The sequence below is a fragment of the Oncorhynchus masou genome, chromosome 10 (assembly GCF_036934945.1).
Source record: "Oncorhynchus masou masou isolate Uvic2021 chromosome 10, UVic_Omas_1.1, whole genome shotgun sequence".
Classification (NCBI taxonomy): domain Eukaryota; kingdom Metazoa; phylum Chordata; class Actinopteri; order Salmoniformes; family Salmonidae; genus Oncorhynchus; species Oncorhynchus masou.
In genome coordinates this window covers 51,043,318-51,068,479 of record NC_088221.1, presented here as the reverse complement: position 1 = coordinate 51,068,479, position 25,162 = coordinate 51,043,318, and the positions used below count along the sequence as shown (strand labels likewise).

General features: G+C 40.8%; 1 protein-coding gene across 1 annotated transcript in view; it reads right to left on the bottom strand.

The window, feature by feature from the left end:
* The window catches only part of nrp2b (neuropilin 2b), a 222,397-nt gene that overhangs the window by 172,092 nt on the left and 25,143 nt on the right, over positions 1 to 25,162 (bottom strand). Inside the window, 1 exon segment of the mRNA XM_064976976.1 lies at positions 8,599 to 8,776. Coding sequence (XP_064833048.1) covers positions 8,599 to 8,776 — 178 coding nt within the window.

Sequence of the window (25,162 nt, the reverse complement as noted above, 5' to 3'; positions counted from 1 at the left end):
TACAGAGATACGGTGTTACCTGTAGTTCTGTCAACCAGAGGAGATATACAGAGATACTGTGTTACCTGTAGTTCTGTCAACCAGAGAGATATACAGAGATACTGTGTTACCTGTAGTTCTGTCAACCAGAGGAGATATATACAGAGATACTGTGTTACCTGTAGTTCTGTCAACCAGACGAGATATATACAGAGATACTGTGTTACCTGTAGTTCTGTCAACCAGACGAGATATATACAGAGATACTGTGTTACCTGTAGTTCTGTCAACCAGAGGAGATATACAGAGATACGGTGTTACCTGTAGTTCTGTCAACCAGAGGAGATATACAGAGATACTGTGTTACCTGTAGTTATGTCAACCAGAGGAGATATACAGAGATACTGTGTTACCTGTAGTTCTGTCAACCAGAGGAGATATACAGAGATACTGTGTTACCTGTAGTTCTGTCAACCAGAGGAGATATACAGAGATACTGTGTTACCTGTAGTTCTGTCAACCAGAGGAGATATACAGAGATACGGTGTTACCTGTAGTTCTGTCAACCAGAGGAGATATACAGAGATACTGTGTTACCTGTAGTTCTGTCAACCAGAGGAGATATATACAGAGATACGGTGTTACCTGTAGTTCTGTCAACCAGAGGAGATATATACAGAGATACTGTGTTACCTGTAGTTCTGTCAACCAGAGGAGATATACAGAGATACTGTGTTACCTGTAGTTCTGTCAACCAGAGGAGATATATACAGAGATACGGTGTTACCTGTAGTTCTGTCAACCAGAGGAGATATACAGAGATACTGTGTTACCTGTAGTTCTGTCAACCAGAGGAGATATATACAGAGATACGGTGTTACCTGTAGTTCTGTCAACCAGAGGAGATATACAGAGATACTGTGTTACCTGTAGTTCTGTCAACCAGAGGAGATATACAGAGATACTGTGTTACCTGTAGTTCTGTCAACCAGAGGAGATATACAGAGATACTGTGTTACCTGTAGTTCTGTCAACCAGAGGAGATATACAGAGATACTGTGTTACCTGTAGTTCTGTCAACCAGAGGAGATATATACAGAGATACTGTGTTACCTGTAGTTCTGTCAACCAGAGGAGATATACAGAGATACTGTGTTACCTGTAGTTCTGTCAACCAGAGGAGATATACAGAGATACTGTGTTACCTGTAGTTCTGTCAACCAGAGGAGATATACAGAGATACTGTGTTACCTGTAGTTCTGTCAACCAGAGGAGATATACAGAGATACTGTGTTACCTGTAGTTCTGTCAACCAGAGGAGATATACAGAGATACTGTGTTACTGTAGTTCTGTCAACCTGTAGTTCTGTCAACCAGAGGAGATATACAGAGATACTGTGTTACCTGTAGTTCTGTCCACCAGAGGAGATATACAGAGATACTGTGTTACCTGTAGTTCTGTCAACCAGAGGAGATATACAGAGATACTGTGTTACCTGTAGTTCTGTCAACCAGAGGAGATATACAGAGATACTGTGTTACCTGTAGTTCTGTCCACCAGAGGAGATATACAGAGATACTGTGTTACCTGTAGTTCTGTCAACCAGAGGAGATATACAGAGATACTGTGTTACCTGTAGTTCTGTCAACCAGAGGAGATATACAGAGATACTGTGTTACCTGTAGTTCTGTCAACCAGAGGAGATATACAGAGATACTGTGTTACCTGTAGTTCTGTCAACCAGAGGAGATATATACAGAGATACTGTGTTACCTGTAGTTCTGTCAACCAGAGGAGATATACAGAGATACTGTGTTACCTGTAGTTCTGTCAACCAGAGGAGATATATACAGAGATACTGTGTTACCTGTAGTTCTGTCAACCAGAGGAGATATACAGAGATACTGTGTTACCTGTAGTTCTGTCAACCAGAGGAGATATACAGAGATACTGTGTTACCTGTAGTTCTGTCAACCAGAGGAGATATACAGAGATACTGTGTTACCTGTAGTTCTGTCAACCAGAGGAGATATACAGAGATACTGTGTTACCTGTAGTTCTGTCAACCAGAGGAGATATACAGAGATACTGTGTTACCTGTAGTTCTGTCAACCAGAGGAGATATACAGAGATACTGTGTTACCTGTAGTTCTGTCAACCAGAGGAGATATACAGAGATACTGTGTTACCTGTAGTTCTGTCAACCAGAGGAGATATACAGAGATACTGTGTTACCTGTAGTTCTGTCAACCAGAGGAGATATACAGAGATACTGTGTTACCTGTAGTTCTGTCAACCAGAGGAGATATACAGAGATACTGTGTTACCTGTAGTTCTGTCAACCAGAGGAGATATACAGAGATACTGTGTTACCTGTAGTTCTGTCAACCAGAGGAGATATACAGAGATACTGTGTTACCTGTAGTTCTGTCAACCAGACGAGATATACAGAGATACTGTGTTACCTGTAGTTCTGTCAACCAAAGGAGATATACAGAGATACTGTGTTACCTGTAGTTCTGTCCATCTCCTCCTTCTCTTCCATCTGTCCTACATAGACCAATACTTTAGACCAGTTCCCTATATAGTCCACTACTTTAGACCAGTTACCATACTGTGTTGTCTCACATAGATGTCATGAGGGTAGCAATTGTGTTTTGTGCTGCCAGAGGCTGTGGAGAGAGAGAGAGCAGATACACACACTGTACTGTCGAGGAAACAACTGCTGGGAGGCATACTGCTCACACACACACACACACACACACACACACACACACACGCAAACACGGACACACACACACACACACACACACACACACGGACACACACGGAGTCATCTACTGTGCTTGACAATGGCATCCCTTTCGGGTCAACCGTATCCTTCCTCATGACACTACTATAGACACACAATGACACTACTGATATGAGGCTCGCCAGGAACTGACTATACAGCCCATTATAATGTCATGAGGCTACCCAGGAAATAACTATACAGCCCATTATAATGTCATGAGGCTAGCCAGGAAATAACTATACAGCCCATTATAATGTCATGAGGCTAGCCAGGAAATAACTATACAGCCCATTATAATGTCATGAGGCTACCCAGGAAATAACTATACAGCCCATTATAATGTCATGAGGCTCCCCAGGAAATAACTACACAGCCCATTATAATGTCATGGTAGCCAGGAACTGACTATACAGCCCATTATAATGGCATAAGGCTACCCAGGAAATAACTATACAGCCCATTATAATGTCATGAGGCTAGCCAGGAAATAACTATACAGCCCATTATAATGTCATGAGGCTACCCAGGAAATAACTATACAGCCCATTATAATGTCACGAGGCTTGCCAGGAAATAACTATACAGCCCATTATAATGTCATGAGGCTAGCCAGGAAATGACTATACAGCCCATTATAATGTCATGAGGCTACCCAGGAAATAACTATACAGCCCATTATAATGTCATGAGGCTAGCCAGGAAATAACTATACAGCCCATTATAATGTCATTAGGCTAGCCAGGAAATAACTATACAGCCCATTATAATGTCACGAGGCTAGCCAGGAAATAACTATACAGCCCATTATAATGTCATGAGGCTAGCCAGGAACTGACTATACAGCCCATTATAATGTCACGAGGCTAGCCAGGAACTGACGATGCAGCCCATTATAATGTCACGAGGCTAGCCAGGAACTGACTATACAGCCCATTATAATGTCATGAGGCTAGCCAGGAAATAACTATACAGCCCATTATAATGTCATGAGGCTAGCCAGGAAATAACTATACAGCCCATTATAATGTCATGAGGCTAGCCAGGAAATAACTATACAGCCCATTATAATGTCATGAGGCTAGCCAGGAAATAACTATAGAGCCCATTATAATGTCATGAGGCTACCCAGGAAATAACTATACAGCCCATTATAATGTCATGAGGCTACCCAGGAACTGACGATACAGCCCATTATAATGTCATGAGGCTAGCCAGAAATAACTATACAGCCCATTATAATGTCATGAGGCTAGCCAGGAAATAACTATACAGCCCATTATAATGTCATGAGGCTACCCAGGAAATAACTATACAGCCCATTATAATGTCATGAGGCTATCCAGGAACTGACGATACAGCCCATTATAATGTCATGAGGCTACCCAGGAAATAACTATACAGCCCATTATAATGTCATGAGGCTAGCCAGGAAATAACTATACAGCCCATTATAATGTCATGAGGCTACCCAGGAACTGACGATACAGCCCATTATAATGTCATGAGGATAGCCAGGAAATAACTATACAGCCCATTATAATGTCATGAGGCTAGCCAGGAAATAACTATACAGCCCATTATAATGTCATGAGGCTAGCCAGGAAATAACTATACAGCCCAGTATAATGTCATGAGGCTAGCCAGGAAATAACTATACAGCCCATTATAATGTCATGAGGCTAGCCAGGAAATAACTATACAGCGCATTATAATGTCATGAGGCTAGCCAGGAACTGACGATGCAGCCCATTATAATGTCACGAGGCTAGCCAGGAACTGACTATACAGCCCATTATAATGTCATGAGGCTAGCCAGGAAATAACTATACAGCCCATTATAATGTCATGAGGCTAGCCAGGAAATAACTATACAGCGCATTATAATGTCATGAGGCTAGCCAGGAACAACATCGATAGGTTTAGGCGACTACATGATACTATAATTGTTCCTGTACCCGTCATGAGGTTGCTAGCCTATGAGTGAAAGTTTACAACGTAGGTGCACACAGGTGGAGAGACCAGTTTGAGTAATCAAGGTGACAGACAGTGACACATTCAATACCGCCTTGCACACACTGGCCTGCATCTAGCTGATCTGGGGTGGAATCATTAGTCCAACAGTTGCAAATTAGAGATTCTATTGGACAAATTAGTTCCGTTTGCTTCCGTTTAAGAAAAGTTTTTCAACAGAATTGGCGGAATGAATACACCCCTGATCACACGTGGGTTCACTTTCATAGCAGCCACATACAAACACAGTTCACTTTCATAGCAGCCACATACAAACACAGTTCACTTTCATAGCAGCCACATACAAACACAGTTCACTTTCATAGCAGCCACATACAAACAGCATGATCACTTTGCTCATGGTATAATTCCTTCTCCCATCTAGGCGCTCTCCTCCTCTTACCTTTTCCCTTCGCTTGTGGACTTCAGTGCACAACACATCAGCTGTCTGTGACCAGGCTGAAAAAACCTTTCCAAGCAAACCTTCATATCATAACCACTAACCGCTACACACAGCCTATATCATTGCCACCATATTAGCTAACGTCATAGCTAGATAACACAGCTACTAGAACTAGCGCATTAGTAAACCCACTATCATCATGCAATACAGTAGAGAGTCAGCAAGCAGTTCAGCAGTTACACCGGCGGGCCCCAGTGGCAATGAATTAATAAAGCTTACATCGATTTAGAAGAGTTCCAGTGTTGGATAGCCATAACCAGCTAGCTAACACAGCATCTCTCTCTGTTGGATAGCCATAACCAGCTAGCTAACACAGCATCTCTCTCTGTTGGATAGCCATAACCAGCTAGCTAACATAGCATCTCTCTCTGTTGGATAGCCATAGCCAGCTAGCTAACATAGCATCTCTCTCTGTTGGATAGCCATAGCCAGCTAGCTAACATAGCAGCTCTCTCTGTTGGATAGCAATAGCCAGCTAGCTAACATAGCATCTCTCTCTGTTGGATAGCAATAGCCAGCTAGCTAACATAGCATCTCTCTCTGTTGGATAGCAATAGCCAGCTAGCTAACATAGCATCTCTCTCTGTTGGATAGCAATAGCCAGCTAGCTAACATAGCATCTCTCTCTGTTGGATTGCCAGCTAGCTAACATAGCATCTCTCTCTGTTGGATAGCCATAGCCATAGCCAGCTAGCTAACATAGCATCTCTCTCTGTTGGATAGCCATAACCACCATGGTGCTACCCTAAAGAGTGCTGTTGAGGCTACTGTAGACTGTCATTGAAAAACAGTGTGTTTTAATCAATAATTTGGTGACGTGAATATATTTAGTATAGTTTTATTTAAAAATGCTAACTTTTTTTTGTTTCCCAATTTGTATTTATAAGAAATTCACTGAGGAGGACGGTCCTCCCCTTCCTCCTCTGAGGAGCCTCCACTGACCAATGTTTATCATATGCTAGCCACCTTACCCCTATACATATCTAACCCTACCAATTCAGTATCCATATTGTAAATATGGTATTGTAACTGACCGTGGAACTGACCCTGTATATACTTACTTCCTTCCTTGTGTTATTATTTATATTTCTCGTGTGTTTTTTGTTGTACTTAACTTTTTTCATAAATGTTTTTATAGTACTACTGATATTGATTATTGCGTTATTGGAAATGAGCGAGGTTTGAAAAAGAACAAGGTGACAATACAACTTCAAAGTCAACAATCTGTGTTTCTATCACTCCTGTGCTACTGAAGAAGAGCAGCAGTGTCTTTTGACAACAGCTGCTAAAAGATTAATGTTTTCATTCCAAAAGACTGTCAGGAGGCATCCTGAGCCATAAATCTCTCTTTTAGAAACATATCCTTGTATTATTGATGGCTTGTTAATAAATGGAAGAAGGACGGAGAGAGAGAGGCAGATAGGGTATGACTGGGAATGTCCAGGTCCCAAATAAGATCCTAGTCCCTATATAGTGCACTACTTTAGACCAGAGCCCTATGGAACCCTAGTCCCTATATAGTGCACTACTTTAGACCAGAGCCCTATGGAACCCTAGTCCCTATATAGTGCACTACTTTAGACCAGAGGCCTATGGAAGCCTATTCCCTATATAGTGCACTACTTTAGACCAGAGCCCTATGGAACCCTATTCCCTATATAGTGCACTACTTTAGACCAGAGCCCAATAACACCCTAGTCCCTATATAGTGCACTACTTTAGACCAGAGCCCTATGGAACCCTAGTACCTATATAGTGCACTACTTTTGCCCAGAGCCCAATAACACCCTAGTCCCTATATAGTGCACTACTTTAGACCAGAGCCCGATGGGCCTTAAGATGCCATTTGGGACACGCCCACTAATTGTCTGCAAGGTTAGGCTTTACGAGGAGTGTCCTGTCGTCTATCAGCTTGTAGACTTGTAGACTAAACTCTATCTCAGCCCTGTACATGTATTTTGTCTGCGTACATATGTGTTCAAGGAAGCCTCTATCGACAGTGTAATGAGTTTTACTTCTTTGTGTTTTAATAGTTTCTACATTGTAGAATAATAGTGAAGACAACATCCAAACTATGAAATAACACGCATGGAATCAAATTCTAAATCAAATCAAATGTATTTATGTAGCCCTTCGTACATCAGCTGATATCTCAAAGTGCTGTACAGAAACCCAGCCTAAAGCCCCAAACAGCAAAGCAATGCAAAGCAATGCAGGTGTAGAAGCACGGTGGACACTCCTGTATTAACCAACACAGTTTCATAGTTTTGATGTCTTCACTGTTATTCTACAATATAGCAAATAGTACAAAATAAAGAAAAACCTTTGCATGTGTAGGTGTATCCAAACTTTTGACTGGTTGTGTATGTTGCCTTATACGTGTATATGCAACTCAGTGCCCGCTGATACAACGGTATTCTATGTGAAGTTTGGAGAGATGGACAATGGTCAATCTCTTCCCAAAATAACGGATGGTCTGGAATCTGGCTGTACTTCTCTGACTTACCAATAGAGGGTAGAAGAAACAGAACTCATGTCAGGCATATGGAATGGAATGCTCCCAGTACTCCACTGATTCTCTAGGGTTCTAGAATTCCCTGGCTGTTGTTGTTGTTGATGTGGAATTTGATTACAGAGAGATGAGGAACATGGTGTGGGAGATTACAGAGAGATGGGGGATATGGTGTGGGAGATTACAGAGAGATGGGGGATATGGTGTGGGAGATTACAGAGAGATGGGGGATATGGTGTGGGAGATTACAGAGAGATGGGGAATATGGTGTGGGAGATTACAGAGAGATGGGGGATATGGTGTGGGAGATTACAGAGAGATGGGGAATATGGTGAGGGAGATTACAGAGAGATGGGGGATATGGTGTGGGAGACTAGAGATGAGAGATGAGGAATATGGTGTGGGAGATTACAGAGAGATGGGGGATATGGTGTGGGAGATTACAGAGAGATTGGGAATATGGTGTGGGAGATTACAGAGAGATGGGGGATATGGTGTGGGAGATTACAGAGAGATGGGGAATATGGTGTGGGAGATTACAGAGAGATGGGGGATATGGTGTGGGAGATTACAGAGAGATGGGGAATATGGTGTGGGAGATTACAGAGAGATGAGGAATATGGTGTGGGAGATTACAGAGAGATGGGGAATATGGTGTGGGAGATTACAGAGATAACACCAAAGGCTTGTTATGAGGGAAACTGAGACAGAAACAGCAGGGAGCTGGACATTGTGTTGGATACAAACAGAACAGATCTCACTGTGGTGTTGGATACAAACAGAACAGATCTCACTGTGGTGTTGGATATAAACAGTATAGATCTCCTTCTCTGTCTCACCTGCAGTCCAGTTTCTCCAGTTCAAAGTGGGGGTTGAAGTTGAGGACGATACGCTGGGAGGGTTCTGGGGCGGTGACGACCCAGCGACAGCTCTGATGGGGGGGGTACTCCAGAGGATACCCTGGGGTGGTGATGTACCCGGCGTTGCTGGCATCAAAATGTCCGCCACACGCCTCACCTATAGGACAGACAACACAGAGGTTTTCAGTCAGAGCGTGAGGACAGACAACACAGAGGTTTTCAGTCAGAGCGTGAGATAATAACACCTTGTCTAGTGTAGTCTTTGGTAAAGTTCTGGGTCTACTAATGTCTGTGGGAAGAGACCATCCTAAAACCGCAGGGCCTGACAATGTCATACCATGACATCTACCGCTGTTGAACGATCCTCCCTACGAAATCTATGGCGCCACGTTGAGGGTTAAACTGTCCACACTGTATTCTCACTGTGCTGTAGCAGACCAGTCAGTAAACCTAAAGGACACACAGGATCACAGTAGTGTACTCTCTGGTAGTGGAACACCGAGACAGGAAGTGACAGACAAGCTGTCTCTGTGTTAGAGGTCAGGGGTCGGGTTAACGCTGTGAGTTAGATGGAGAGGCTCACAAAGCATCCGTTCTGACCCAACACACAAACACACTCACACACACTAGTCCACCCCCCCCCCCCACACACACACAAACACACTCACACTCACATACACTAGTCCACCCCCCCCCCCCCACACACACACACAGGAAGCTTCAAGACAGGGTGTTATTTCTCTTCTCTGTGTATTATATGATGAGTAAGCCCCTCAGCTGTCAACCACAGTCACTTTTCACTTCCAATTACTTCACCAACACAGAGATTCATGTGTTAGAGAACAAGACAACAGCAGAGTAGACAACATGGTCCACAAGACAACAGCAGAGTAGAGCAGAGTGGAGTAGAGTAAAATAGAGTAGACTAGACTAGAATAGAGTAGAGTAGACTAGAGTAAAATAGAGTAGACTAGAGTAGAATAGAGTAGAGTAGACTAGAGTAAAATAGAGTAGACTAGAGTAGAGTAGAGTAGAGTAGAGTAGAGTAGAGTAGAATAGACTAGAATAGAGTAGACTAGACCCAGACTAGAGTAGACAAGACTAGAGTAGACTAAACTAGAGTAGAATAGAGAAGACTAGACTAGAGTAGAGTAGAATAGACTAGAGTAGACTAGAATAAAGTAGAATAGACTAGACCAAGATTAGAGTAGACTAGAATAAAGTAGAATAGACTAGACACAGATTAGAGTAGACTAGAGTAGAGTAGACTAGAGTAGAGTAGACTAGAGTAGAATAGAGGAGAATAGACTAGACTAGAGTAAAATAGAGTAGAATATAGTAGACTAGACTAGAGTAGAACAGACTAGACGAGACTAGACTAGACTAAAATAGAGTAGAATATAGTAGAGGGGAGAGGAGGGGGATGAATAGGTGGCCATGATGGTTTGAGGTCCAGATTGGGAATTTTGCCAGGACACCAGGGTTAACACCCCTACTCTTACGATAAGTGCCATGTGATCTTTAATGACCTCAAGGAGTCAGGACAACCCATTTAACGTCCCATCCGAAAGACGGCACCCTACACAGGGCAGTGTCCCCAATCACTGCCCTGGGATATTATTAGTTTTAGACCAGAGGAAAAAGTGCCTCCTACTGGCCCTCCAACACCACTTCCAGCAGCATCTGGTCTCCCATCCAGGGACTGACCAGGACCAACCCTGCTTAGCTTCGGAAGCAAGTCAACAGTGGGATGCAGGCTGGTATGCTGCTGGTGATGCAGGGTGGTATGCTGCTGACGATGCAGGGTGGTATGCTGCTGACGATGCAGGGTGGTATGCTGCTGACGATGCAGGGTGGTATGCTGCTGACGATGCAGGGTGGTATGCTGCTGACGATGCAGGGTGGTATGCTGGGTGGTATGCTGCTGACGATGCAGGGCGGTATGCTGCTGACGATGCAAGGTGGTATGCTGCTGACGATGCATGGTGGTATGCTGCTGGTGATGCAGGGTGGTATGCTGCTGGTGATGCAGGGTGGTATGCTGCTGGTGATGCAGGGTGGTATGCTGGGTGGTATGCTGCTGAAGATGCAGGGTGGTATGCTGCTGACGATGCAAGGTGGTATGCTGCTGGTGATGCAGGGTGGTATGCTGCTGACGATGCAGGGTGGTATGCTGCTGGTGATGCAGGGTGGTATGCTGCTGACGATGCAGGGTGGTATGCTGCTGGTGATGCAGGGTGGTATGCTGCTGACGATGCAGGGTGGTATGCTGCTGACGATGCAGGGTGGAATGCTGCTGGTGATGCAGGGTGGTATGCTGCTGGTGATGCAGGGTGGAATGCTGCTGACGATGCAAGGTGGTATGCTGCTGGTGATGCAGAGTGGTATGCTGCTGGTGATGCAGGGTGGAATGCTGCTGACGATGCAAGGTGGTATGCTGCTGGTGATGCAGGGTGGTATGCTGCTGACGATGCAGGGTGGTATGCTGCTGGTGATGCATGGTGGTATGCTGCTGGTGATGCAGGGTGGTATGCTGCTGGTGATGCAGGGTGGAATGCTGCTGACGATGCAAGGTGGTATGCTGCTGGTGATGCAGGGTGGTATGCTGCTGGTGATGCAGGGTGGTATGCTGCTGATGATGCAGGGTGGTATGCTGCTGGTGATGCAGGGTGGAATGCTGCTGACGATGCAGGGTGGTATGCTGCTGGTGATGCAGGGTGGTATGCTGCTGGTGATGCAGGGTGGTATGCTGCTGATGATGCAGGGTGGTATGCTGCTGATGATGCAGGGTGGTATGCTGCTGGTGATGCAGGGTGGTATGCTGCTGGTGATGCAGGGTGGTATGCTGCTGGTGATGCAGGGTGGTATGCTGCTGGTGATGCAGGGTGGTATGCTGCTGGTGATGCAGGGTGGTATGCTGCTGGTGATGCAGGGTGGTATGCTGCTGGTGATGCAGGGTGGTATGCTGCTGGTGATGCAGGGTGGAATGCTGTTGGTGATGCAGGGTGGTATGCTGCTGACGATGCAGGGTGGTATGCTGCTGACGATGCAGGGTGGTATGCTGCTGATGATGCAGGGTGGTATGATGTTGGTGATGCAGGGTGGTATGCTGGGTGGTATGCTGCTAACGATGCAGGGTGGTATGCTGTTGGTGATGCAGGGTGGTATGCTGCTGACGATGCAGGGTGGTATGCTGCTGATGATGCAGGGTGGTATGCTGCTGGTGATGCAGGGTGGTATGCTGTTGGTGATGCAGGGTGGTATGCTGCTGGTGATGCAGGGTGGTATGCTGCTGGTGATGCAGGGTGGTATGCTGGGTGGTATGCTGCTACTTTAGTAGACTAGAGTAGACTTGAACAGAGTATAGTGCAGTGGAGTAGAGTAGACTAGAGCAGAGTAGAGTAGAGTAGAGTAGAGTAGAGTATAGTAGACTACAGTAGAATAGAGTAGAGTAGAGTGCAGTAGAGTAGAGTAGACTAGACTAGAGCAGACTAGAGCAGAGTAGAGTAGAGTAGAGCAGAGTACAGCAAAGTAGAGTAGAGTGCAGTAGAGTATAATAGAGCAGAGTAGAGTACAGTACAGTAGAGTAGAGTAGAGTACATTAGAGTTGAGCAGAGCAGAGTAGAGTACTGTAGAGTATAATAGAGAAGAGTATAGCAAAGTAGAGTAGAGTAGAGTAGAGTTGAGTACAGTACAGTACAGTGCAGTAGAGTACAGTAGAGTAGAGTGAAGTAGAGTATAGAAGAGTAGAGTAGAATACATTAGAGTACAGTACAGAAGAGTAGAGTACAGAAGAGTACAGAATAGTAGAGTAGAGTAGAGTATAGTACAGTACAGTAGAGTAGAGTAGGTAGTTTTGAGTAGAGTTCAGTGGAGAAGATCAGAGTTGAGCAGAACAGAATATACCAGAGCAGAGTAGAGTACATTAGAGTAGAGTGTACTGTTATACACTACAACACTACTGTGTTTATATGGACAACCTATGTTGACTGCAGCACAGCCAAGTGTAATGGAATGAAAAACAGAACACACACACTACAGTACAAACACACGTTGTAGTTGGTGTCTCTCCAGCCCCATGGTAGTGTCCCAGCAGGAGGTTCTGGAAGGCCTTCAAACAGACAAGTTTGATTGACAGTTTGAGGTCTGCTTGTGTGGCTGGCTTTCACACACACACACACACACACACACACACACACACACACACACACACACACACACACACACACACACACACACACACACACACACACACACACACACACACACACACACACACACACACACACACACACACACACACACACACTGTGGCTGGCTTCCACCACAATATCTGTGAACAATCACATCTCAACAACTGCTCTATACCAGCCAGTTCATCTTTCCTGGAACACAGTGAACCTTATGGGTCACATCCCCTTCACTCTTCACCATTGTTACATCTTCTGCATACTAGAAAGGAACACTAGATCACTAGAACACTAGATTACTGGAACACTTGATCTAGAACACTACACCACTACTAGAACACTAGATCACTGGAACACTAGTTCTAGAACACTACACCACTACTACAACATGAGATCACTGGAACACTAGTTCTAGAACACTACACCACTACTAGAACACTAGATCACAGGAACACTGGTTCAAGAACACTACAACACTACTAGAACACTAGATTATTGGAACACTAGTTCTAGAACATTACACCACTACTAGAACACTAGATTACTGGAACACTAGTTCTAGAACACTACACCACTACTAGAACACTAGATTACTGGAACACTAGTTCTAGAAAAATACACCTCTACTAGAACACTATATTACTGGAACACTAGTTCTAGAACACTACACCTCTACTAGAAAACGAGATTACTGGAACACTAGTTCTAGAACACTACACCACTACTAGAACACTGGATTACTGGAACACTAGTTCTAGAACACTAAGCCACTACTAGAACACGAGATTACTGGAACACTAGTTCTAGAACACTACACCACTACTAGAACACTGGATTACTGGAACACTAGTTCTAGAACACTAAGCCACTACTAGAACACTAGATTACTGGAACACTAGTTCTAGGACACTACACCACCACTAGAACACTAGATTACTGGAACACTTGTTCTAGAACACTAAACCATTAATAGAACATTAGAATACTGGAACAATAGTTCTAGAAAACTACACCACTATTAGAACACTAGATTACTGGAACACTAGTTCTAGAACACTACACCACTACTAGAACACTAGATTACTGGAACACTAGTTCTAGAAAAATACACCTCTACTAGAACACTATATTACTGGAACACTAGTTCTAGAACACTACACCTCTACTAGAAAACGAGATTACTGGAACACTAGTTCTAGAACACTACACCACTACTAGAACACTGGATTACTGGAACACTAGTTCTAGAACACTAAGCCACTACTAGAACACTAGATTACTGGAACACTAGTTCTAGGACACTACACCACAACTAGAACACTAGATTACTGGAACACTTGTTCTAGAACACTAAACCATTAATAGAACATTAGAATACTGGAACAATAGTTCTAGAAAACTACACCACTATTAGAACACTAGATTACTGGAACACTAGTTCTAGAACACTACACCACTACTAGAACACTAGATTACTGGAACACTAGTTCTAGAACACTACACCACTACTAGAACACTAGATTACTGGAATACTAGTTCTAGAACACTAAGCCACTACTAGAACACTAGATTACTGGAACACTAGTTCTAGAACACTACACCACAACTAGAACACTAGATTACTGGAACACTTGTTCTAGAACACTAAACCATTAATAGAACATTAGAATACTGGAACAATAGTTCTAGAAAACTACACCACTATTAGAACACTAGATTACTGGAACACTAGTTCTAGAACACTACACCACTACTAGAACACTAGATTACTGGAACACTAGTTCTAGAACACTACACCACTACTAGAACACTAGATTACTGGAACACTAGTTCTAGAACACTACATCACTACTAGAACACTAGATTACTGAACACTTGTTCTAGAAAACTAAACCACTAATAGAACATTAGAATACTGGAACAATAGTTCTATAAAAATACACCACTACTAGAACACTAGATTACTGGAACACTAGTTCTAGAACACTACACCAGTACTAGAACACTAGATTACTGGAACACTAGTTCTAGAACACTACACCCCTACTAGAACACAAGATTACTGGAACACTAGATATAGAACACTACAACACCACTAGAACACTAGATTACTGGAACACTAGTTCTAGAACAATACACCACTAATAGAACATTAGAATACTGGAACAATAGTTCTAGAACACTACACAGCTACTAGAACACTAGATGATTGTAAACACTATTTTGAGAACGCAACAACACTACTAGAACACTAGACTACTGGAACACTAGTACTAGAACAATAGATTACTGGAACACTAGTTCTAGAACACTACACCACTACTAGAACACTAGATTATTGGAAGACTAGTTCTAGAACACTACAACACTACTAGAACACTAGATTACTGGAACACTAGTACTAGAATAATAGATTACTGGAACAATAGTACGAGAACACTAGATTACTGGAACACTAGTTCTAGAACACTACACCACTTCTAGAACACTAGATTACTGGAACACTAGTTTGAGAACACTACACCACTACTAGAACACTAGATTACTGGAACACTAGTTCTAGAACACTACAACACTACTAGAACACTAGATTACTGGAACACTAGTTCTAGAACACTACATCACTACTAGAACACTAGATTACTGGAACACTAGTTCTAGAACACTACACCACTTCTTGAACACTGGATTACTGGAACACTAGTTCTAGAACACTACAACAGCAATAGAACACTAGATTTACTGGAACACTAGTTCTAGAACTCTAAGCCACAATTAGAAGACTAGATTACTGGAACACTAGTTCTAGAACACTACATCACTACTAGAACACTAGATTACTGAACACTTGTTCTAGAAAACTAAACCACTAATAGAACATTAGAATACTGGAACAATAGTTCTATAAAAATACACCACTACTAGAACACTAGATTACTGGAACACTAGTTCTAGAACACTACACCAGTACTAGAACACTAGATTACTGGAACACTAGTTCTAGAACACTACACCCCTACTAGAACACAAGATTACTGGAACACTAGATATAGAACACTACAACACTACTAGAGTACTAGATTACTGGAACACTAGTTCTAGAACACTACAACACCACTAGAACACTAGATTACTGGAACACTAGTTCTAGAACAATACACCACTAATAGAACATTAGAATACTGGAACAATAGTTCTAGAACACTACACAGCTACTAGAACACTAGATGATTGTAAACACTATTTTGAGAACGCAACAACACTACTAGAACACTAGACTACTGGAACACTAGTACTAGAACAATAGATTACTGGAACACTAGTTCTAGAACACTACACCACTACTAGAACACTAGATTATTGGAAGACTAGTTCTAGAACACTACAACACTACTAGAACACTAGATTACTGGAACACTAGTACTAGAATAATAGATTACTGGAACAATAGTACGAGAACACTAGATTACTGGAACACTTGTTCAAGAACACTACACCAATACTAGAACACTACATTACTGGAACACTAGTTCTAGAACACTACACCACTACAAGAACACTAGATTACTGGAACACTAGTTCTCGAACAGTACACCACTACTCGAAAACTAGATTACTGGAACACTAGTTCTAGAATACTACACCACTACTAGAACACTAGAACACTAGTTCTAGAACACTACAACACTACTAGAACACTAGATTACTGGAACACTAGTTCTAGAACACTACACCACTACTAGAACACTAGATTACTGGAACACATGTTCTAGAACAGTAAACCACTAATAGAACATTAGAATACTGGAACAATAGTTCTAGGAAAGTACACCACTACTAGAACACTAGATTACTGGAACAATAGTTCTAGAACACTACACCACTACTCGAAGACTAGATTACTGGAACACTAGTTCTAGAACAATACACCACTACTAGAACACTAGATTACTTGAACACTAGTTGTAGAAACTATACTACTACTAGAACACTAGATTACTGGAACACTAGTTCTAGAACACTACAACAGCAATAGAACACTAGATTACTGGAACACTAGTTTCAGAACTACACCACTACTAGGACACTCGATTACTGGAACACTAGTTCTAGAACACTACACCTCTACTAGAACACTATATTACTGGAACACTAGTTCTAGAACACTACACCACTACTAGAACACTAGATTACTGGAACACTAGTTCTAGAACTCTAAGCCACAATTCGAAGACTAGATTACTGGAACACTAGTTCTAGAACACTATACCTCTACTAGAACACTAGATTACTGGAACACTAGTTCTAGAACACTACAACACTACTAGAACACTAGATTACTGGAAAACTTGTTCTAGAAGACTAAGCCACTATTAAAACACTAGATTACTGGAACACTAGTTCTAGAACACTACAACACTACTAGAACACTAGATTACTGGAACACTAGTTCTAAAAACACTACATCACTACTAGAACACTAGATTACTGGAACACTAGTTCTAGAACACTACACCACTTCTTGAACACTGGATTACTGGAACACTAGTTCTAGAACACTACAACAGCAATAGAACACTAGATTTACTGGAACACTAGTTTCAGAACACTACACCAATACTAGAACACTAGATTACGGGAACACAAGTTCTAGAACACTACAACACTACTAGAACACTAGATTACTGGAACACTAGTTCTAGAACTCTAAGCCACAATTCGAATACTAGATTACTGGAACACTAGTTCTAGAACACTATACCTCTACTAGAACACTAGATTACTGGAACACTAGTTCTAGAACACTACAACACTACTAGAACACTAGATTACTGGAAAACTTGTTCTAGAAGACTAAGCCACTATTAAAACACTAGATTACTGGAACAATAGTTCTAGAAAACTACACCACTATTAGAACACTAGATTACTGGAACACTAGTTCTAGAACACTACATCACTACTAGAACACTAGATTACTGGAACACTAGTTCTAGAACACTACACCACTACTAGAACACTAGATTACTGGAATACTAGTTCTAGAACACTAAGCCACTACTAGAACACTAGATTACTGGAACACTAGTTCTAGAACACTACATCACTACTAGAACACTAGATTACTGAACACTTGTTCTAGAAAACTAAACCACTAATAGAACATTAGAATACTGGAACAATAGTTCTAGAAAAATACACCACTACTAGAACACTAGATTACTGGAACACTAGTTCTAGAACACTACACCACTACTAGAACACTAGATTACTGGAACACTAGTTCTAGAACACTACACCCCTACTAGAACACAAGATTACTGGAACACTAGATATAGAACACTACAACACTACTAGAGTACTAGATTACTGGAACACTAGTTCTAGAACACTACAACACCACTAGAACACTAGATTACTGGAACACTAGTTCTAGAACACTACACCACTACAAGAACATTAGAATACTGGAACACATGTTCTAGAACACTACACAGCTACTAGAACACTAGATGATTGTAAACACTATTTTGAGAACGCAACAACACTACTAGAACACTAGACTACTGGAACACTAGTACTAGAACACTAGATTACTGGAACACTAGTTCTAGAACACTACACCACTACAAGAACACTAGATTACTGGAACACATGTTCTAGAACACTAAACCACTAATAGAACATTAGAATACTGGAACAATAGTACTAGAATAATAGATTACTGGAACAATAGAACACTAGATTACTGGAACACTAGTTCTAGAACACTACACCACTTCTAGAACACTTTACTGGAACACTAGTACTAGAATAATAGATTACTGGAACAATAGTACGAGAACACTAGATTACTGGAACACTAGTTCTAGAACACTACACCACTTCTAGAACACTAGATTACTGGAACACTAGTTTGAGAACACTACACCACTACTAGAACACTTGATTACTGGAACACTAGTTCTAGAACACTACAACACTACTAGAACACTAGATGACTGGAACACTAGTTCTAGAACACTACATCACTACTAGAACACTAGATTACTGGAACACTAGTTCTAGAACACTACACTATTCTTGAACACTGGATTACTGGAACACTAGTTCTAGAACACTACAACAGCAATAGAACACTAGATTTACTGGAACACTAGTTTCAGAACACTACACCAATACTAGAACACTAGATTACGGGAACACAAGTTCTAGAACACTACAACACTACTAGAACACTAGATTACTGGAACACTAGTTCTAGAACTCTAAGCCACAATTAGAAGACTAGATTACTGGAACACTAGTTCTAGAACACTATACCTCTACTAGAACACTAGATTACTGGAACACTAGTTCTAGAACACTACAACACTACTAGAACACTAGATTACTGGAAAACTTGTTCTAGAAGACTAAGCCACTATTAAAACACTAGATTACTGGAACACTAGTTCTAGAACACTACACCACTACTGGAACACTAGATTACTGGAACACTTGTTCAAGAACACTACACCAATACTAGAACACTAGATTACTGGAACACTAGTTCTAGAACACTACACCACTACAAGAACACTAGATTACTGGAACACATGTTCTAGAACACTAAACCACTAATAGAACATTAGAATACTGGAACAATAGTTCTAGAAAAATACACCACTACTAGAACACTAGATTACTGGAACACTAGTTCTCGAACAGTACACCACTACTCGAAAACTAGATTACTGGAACACTAGTTCTAGAATACTACACCACTACTAGAACACTAGAACACTAGTTCTAGAACACTACAACACTACTAGAACACTAGATTACTGGAACACTAGTTCTAGAACACTACACCACTACTAGAACACTAGATTACTGGAACACGTGTTCTAGAACAGTAAACCACTAATAGAACATTAGAATACTGGAACAATAGTTCTAGGAAAGTACACCACTACTAGAACACTAGATTACTGGAACAATAGTTCTAGAACACTACACCACTACTCGAAGACTAGATTACTGGAACACTAGTTCTAGAACAATACACCACTACTAGAACACTAGATTACTTGAACACTAGTTGTAGAAACTATACCACTACTAGAACACTAGATTACTGGAACACTAGTTCTAGAACACTACAACAGCAATAGAACACTAGATTACTGGAACACTAGTTTCAGAACTACACCACTACTAGGACACTCGATTACTGGAACACTAGTTCTAGAACACTACACCTCTACTAGAACACTATATTACTGGAACACTAGTTCTAGAACACTACACCTCTACTACAAAACGAGATTACTGGAACACTAGTTCTAGAACACTACACCACTACTAGAACACTAGATTACTGGAACACTAGTTCTAGAACTCTAAGCCACAATTCGAAGACTAGATTACTGGAACACTAGTTCTAGAACACTATACCTCTACTAGAACACTAGATTACTGGAACACTAGTTTCAGAACTACACCACTACTAGGACACTAGATTACTGGAACACTAGTTCTAGAACACTACACCTCTACTAGAACACTATATTACTGGAACACTAGTTCTAGAACACTACACCTCTACTACAAAACGAGATTACTGGAACACTAGTTCTAGAACACTACACCACTACTAGAACACTAGATTACTGGAACACTAGTTCTAGAACTCTAAGCCACAATTCGAAGACTAGATTACTGGAACACTAGTTCTAGAACACTATACCTCTACTAGAACACTAGATTACTGGAACACTAGTTCTAGAACACTACAACACTACTAGAACACTAGATTACTGGAACACTAGTTCTAGAACACTACACCACTTCTTGAACACTGGATTACTGGAACACTAGTTCTAGAACACTACAACAGCAATAGAACACTAGATTTACTGGAACACTAGTTTCAGAACACTACAACAATACTAGAACACTAGATTACGGGAACACAAGTTCTAGAACACTACAACACTACTAGAACACTAGATTACTGGAACACTAGTTCTAGAACTCTAAGCCACAATTAGAAGACTAGATTACTGGAACACTAGTTCTAGAACACTATACCTCTACTAGAACACTAGATTACTGGAACACTAGTTCTAGAACACTACAACACTACTAGAACACTAGATTACTGGAAATCTTGTTCTAGAAGACTAAGCCACTATTAAAACACTAGATTACTGGAACACTAGTTCTAGAACACTACACCACTACTGCAACACTAGATTACTGGAACACTTGTTCAAGAACACTACACCAATACTAGAACACTACATTACTGGAACACTAGTTCTAGAACACTACACCACTACAAGAACACTAGATTACTGGAACACATGTTCTAGAACACTAAACCACTAATAGAACATTAGAATACTGGAACAATAGTTCTAGAAAACTACACCACTACTAGAACACTAGATTACTGGAAAACTAGTTCTAGAACACTACACCTCTACTAGAACACTAGATTACTGGAACACTAGTTCTAGAACACTACACCACTACTAGAACACTAGATTACTGGAATACTAGTTCTAGAACACTACACCCCTACTAGAACACAAGATTACTGGAACACTAGATATAGAACACTACAACACTACTAGAGTACTAGATTACTGGAACACTAGTTCTAGAACACTACACCACTAATAGAACATTAGAATACTGGAACAATAGTTCTAGAACACTACACAGCTACTAGAACACTAGATGATTGTAAACACTATTTTGAGAACGCAACAACACTACTAGAACACTAGACTACTGGAACACTAGTACTAGAACAATAGATTACTGGAACACTAGTTCTAGAACACTACACCACTACTAGAACACTAGATTACTGGAACACTAGTTCTAGAACTCTAAGCCACAATTCGAAGACTAGATTACTGGAACACTAGTTCTAGAACACTATACCTCTACTAGAACACTAGATTACTGGAACACTAGTTCTAGAACACTACAACACTGCTAGAACACTAGATTAATAGAAAACTTGTTCTAGAAGACTAAGCCACTATTAAAACACTAGATTACTGGAACACTAGTTCTAGAACACTATACCTCTACTAGAACACTAGATTACTGGAACACTAGTTCTAGAACACTACAACACTACTAGAACACTAGATTACTGGAACACTAGTTCTAGAACACTACACCACTTCTTGAACACTGGATTACTGGAACACTAGTTCTAGAACACTACAACAGCAATAGAACACTAGATTTACTGGAACACTAGTTTCAGAACACTACACCAATACTAGAACACTAGATTACGGGAACACAAGTTCTAGAACACTACAACACTACTAGAACACTAGATTACTGGAACACTAGTTCTAGAACTCTAAGCCACAATTAGAAGACTAGATTACTGGAACACTAGTTCTAGAACACTATACCTCTACTAGAACACTAGATTACTGGAACACTAGTTCTAGAACACTACAACACTACTAGAACACTAGATTACTGGAAAACTTGTTCTAGAAGACTAAGCCACTATTAAAACACTAGATTACTGGAACACTAGTTCTAGAACACTACACCACTACTGGAACACTAGATTACTGGAACACTTGTTCAAGAACACTACACCAATACTAGAACACTACATTACTGGAACACTAGTTCTAGAACACTACACCACTACAAGAACACTAGATTACTGGAACACATGTTCTAGAACACTAAACCACTAATAGAACATTAGAATACTGGAACAATAGTTCTAGAAAACTACACCACTACTAGAACACTAGATTACTGGAAAACTAGTTCTAGAACACTACACCTCTACTAGAACACTAGATTACTGGAACACTAGTTCTAGAACACTACACCACTACTAGAACACTAGATTACTGGAATACTAGTTCTAGAACACTACACCCCTACTAGAACACAAGATTACTGGAACACTAGATATAGAACACTACAACACTACTAGAGTACTAGATTACTGGAACACTAGTTCTAGAACACTACACCACTAATAGAACATTAGAATACTGGAACAATAGTTCTAGAACACTACACAGCTACTAGAACACTAGATGATTGTAAACACTATTTTGAGAACGCAACAACACTACTAGAACACTAGACTACTGGAACACTAGTACTAGAACAATAGATTACTGGAACACTAGTTCTAGAACACTACACCACTACTAGAACACTAGATTATTGGAAGACTAGTTCTAGAACACTACAACACTACTAGAACACTAGATTACTGGAACACTAGTACTAGAACAATAGATTACTGGAACACTAGTTCTAGAACACTACACCACTTCTAGAACACTAGATTACTGGAACACTAGTTTGAGAACACTACACCACTACTAGAACACTAGATTACTGGAACACTAGTTCTAGAACACTACAACACTACTAGAACACTAGATTACTGGAACACTAGTTCTAGAACACTACAACACTACTAGAACACTAGATTACTGGAAAACTTGTTCTAGAAGACTAAGCCACTATTAAAACACTAGATTACTGGAACACTAGTTCTAGAACACTACAACACTACTAGAACACTAGATTACTGGAACACTAGTTCTAGAACACTACATCACTACTAGAACACTAGATTACTGGAACACTAGTTCTAGAACACTACACCACTTCTTGAACACTGGATTACTGGAACACTAGTTCTAGAACACTACAACAGCAATAGAACACTAGATTTACTGGAACACTAGTTTCAGAACACTACACCAATACTAGAACACTAGATTACGGGAACACAAGTTCTAGAACACTACAACACTACTAGAACACTAGATTACTGGAACACTAGTTCTAGAACTCTAAGCCACAATTAGAAGACTAGATTACTGGAACACTAGTTCTAGAACACTATACCTCTACTAGAACACTAGATTACTGGAACACTAGTTCTAGAACACTACAACACTACTAGAACACTAGATTACTGGAAAACTTGTTCTAGAAGACTAAGCCACTATTAAAACACTAGATTACTGGAACACTAGTTCTAGAACACTACACCACTACTGGAACACTAGATTACTGGAACACTAGTTCTAGAACACTACACCTCTACTAGAACACTAGATTACTGGAACACTTGTTCAAGAACACTACACCAATACTAGAACACTACATTACTGGAACACTAGTTCTAGAACACTACACCACTACAAGAACACTAGATTACTGGAACACATGTTCTAGAACACTAACACTAATAGAACATTAGAATACTGGAACAATAGTTCTAGAAAAATACACCACTACTAGAACACTAGATTACTGGAACACTAGTTCTCGAACAGTACACCACTACTCGAAAACTAGATTACTGGAACACTAGTTCTAGAATACTACACCACTACTAGAACACTAGAACACTAGTTCTAGAACACTACAACACTACTAGAACACTAGATTACTGGAACACTAGTTCTAGAACACTACACCACTACTAGAACACTAGATTACTGGAACACATGTTCTAGAACAGTAAACCACTAATAGAACATTAGAATACTGGAACAATAGTTCTAGGAAACTACACCACTACTAGAACACTAGATTACTGGAACAATAGTTCTAGAACACTACACTACTACTCGAAGACTAGATTACTGGAACACTAGTTCTAGAACACTACATCACTACTAGAACACTAGATTACTTGAACACTAGTTGTAGAAACTATACCACTACTAAAACACTAGATTACTGGAACACTAGTTCTAGAACACTACAACAGCAATAGAACACTAGATTACTGGAACACTAGTTTCAGAACACTACACCACTACTAGGACACTAGATTACTGGAACACTAGTTCTGGAACACTACAACAGCAATAGAACACTAGATTACTGGAACACAAGTTCTAGAACACTACACCAATACTAGAACACTAGAATACTGGAACAGTAGTTCTAGAACACTACAACAGCAATAGGACACTAGATTACTGGAACACTAGTTTCAGAACACTACAACAGCAATAGGACACTAGATTACTGGAACACTAGTTTCAGAACACTACACCACTACTAGGACACTAGATTACTGGAACACTAGTTCTAGAACACTACACCACTACTAGAACACTAGATTACTGGAACACTAGTTGTAGAAACTATACCACTACTAGAACACTAGATTACTTGAACACTAGTTCTAGAACACTACACCACTTCTTGAACACTGGATTACTGGAACACTAGTTCTAGAACACTACACCACTACTATAACACTAGATTACTGGAACACTAGTTGTAGAAACTATACCACTACTAGAACACTAGATTACTGGAACACT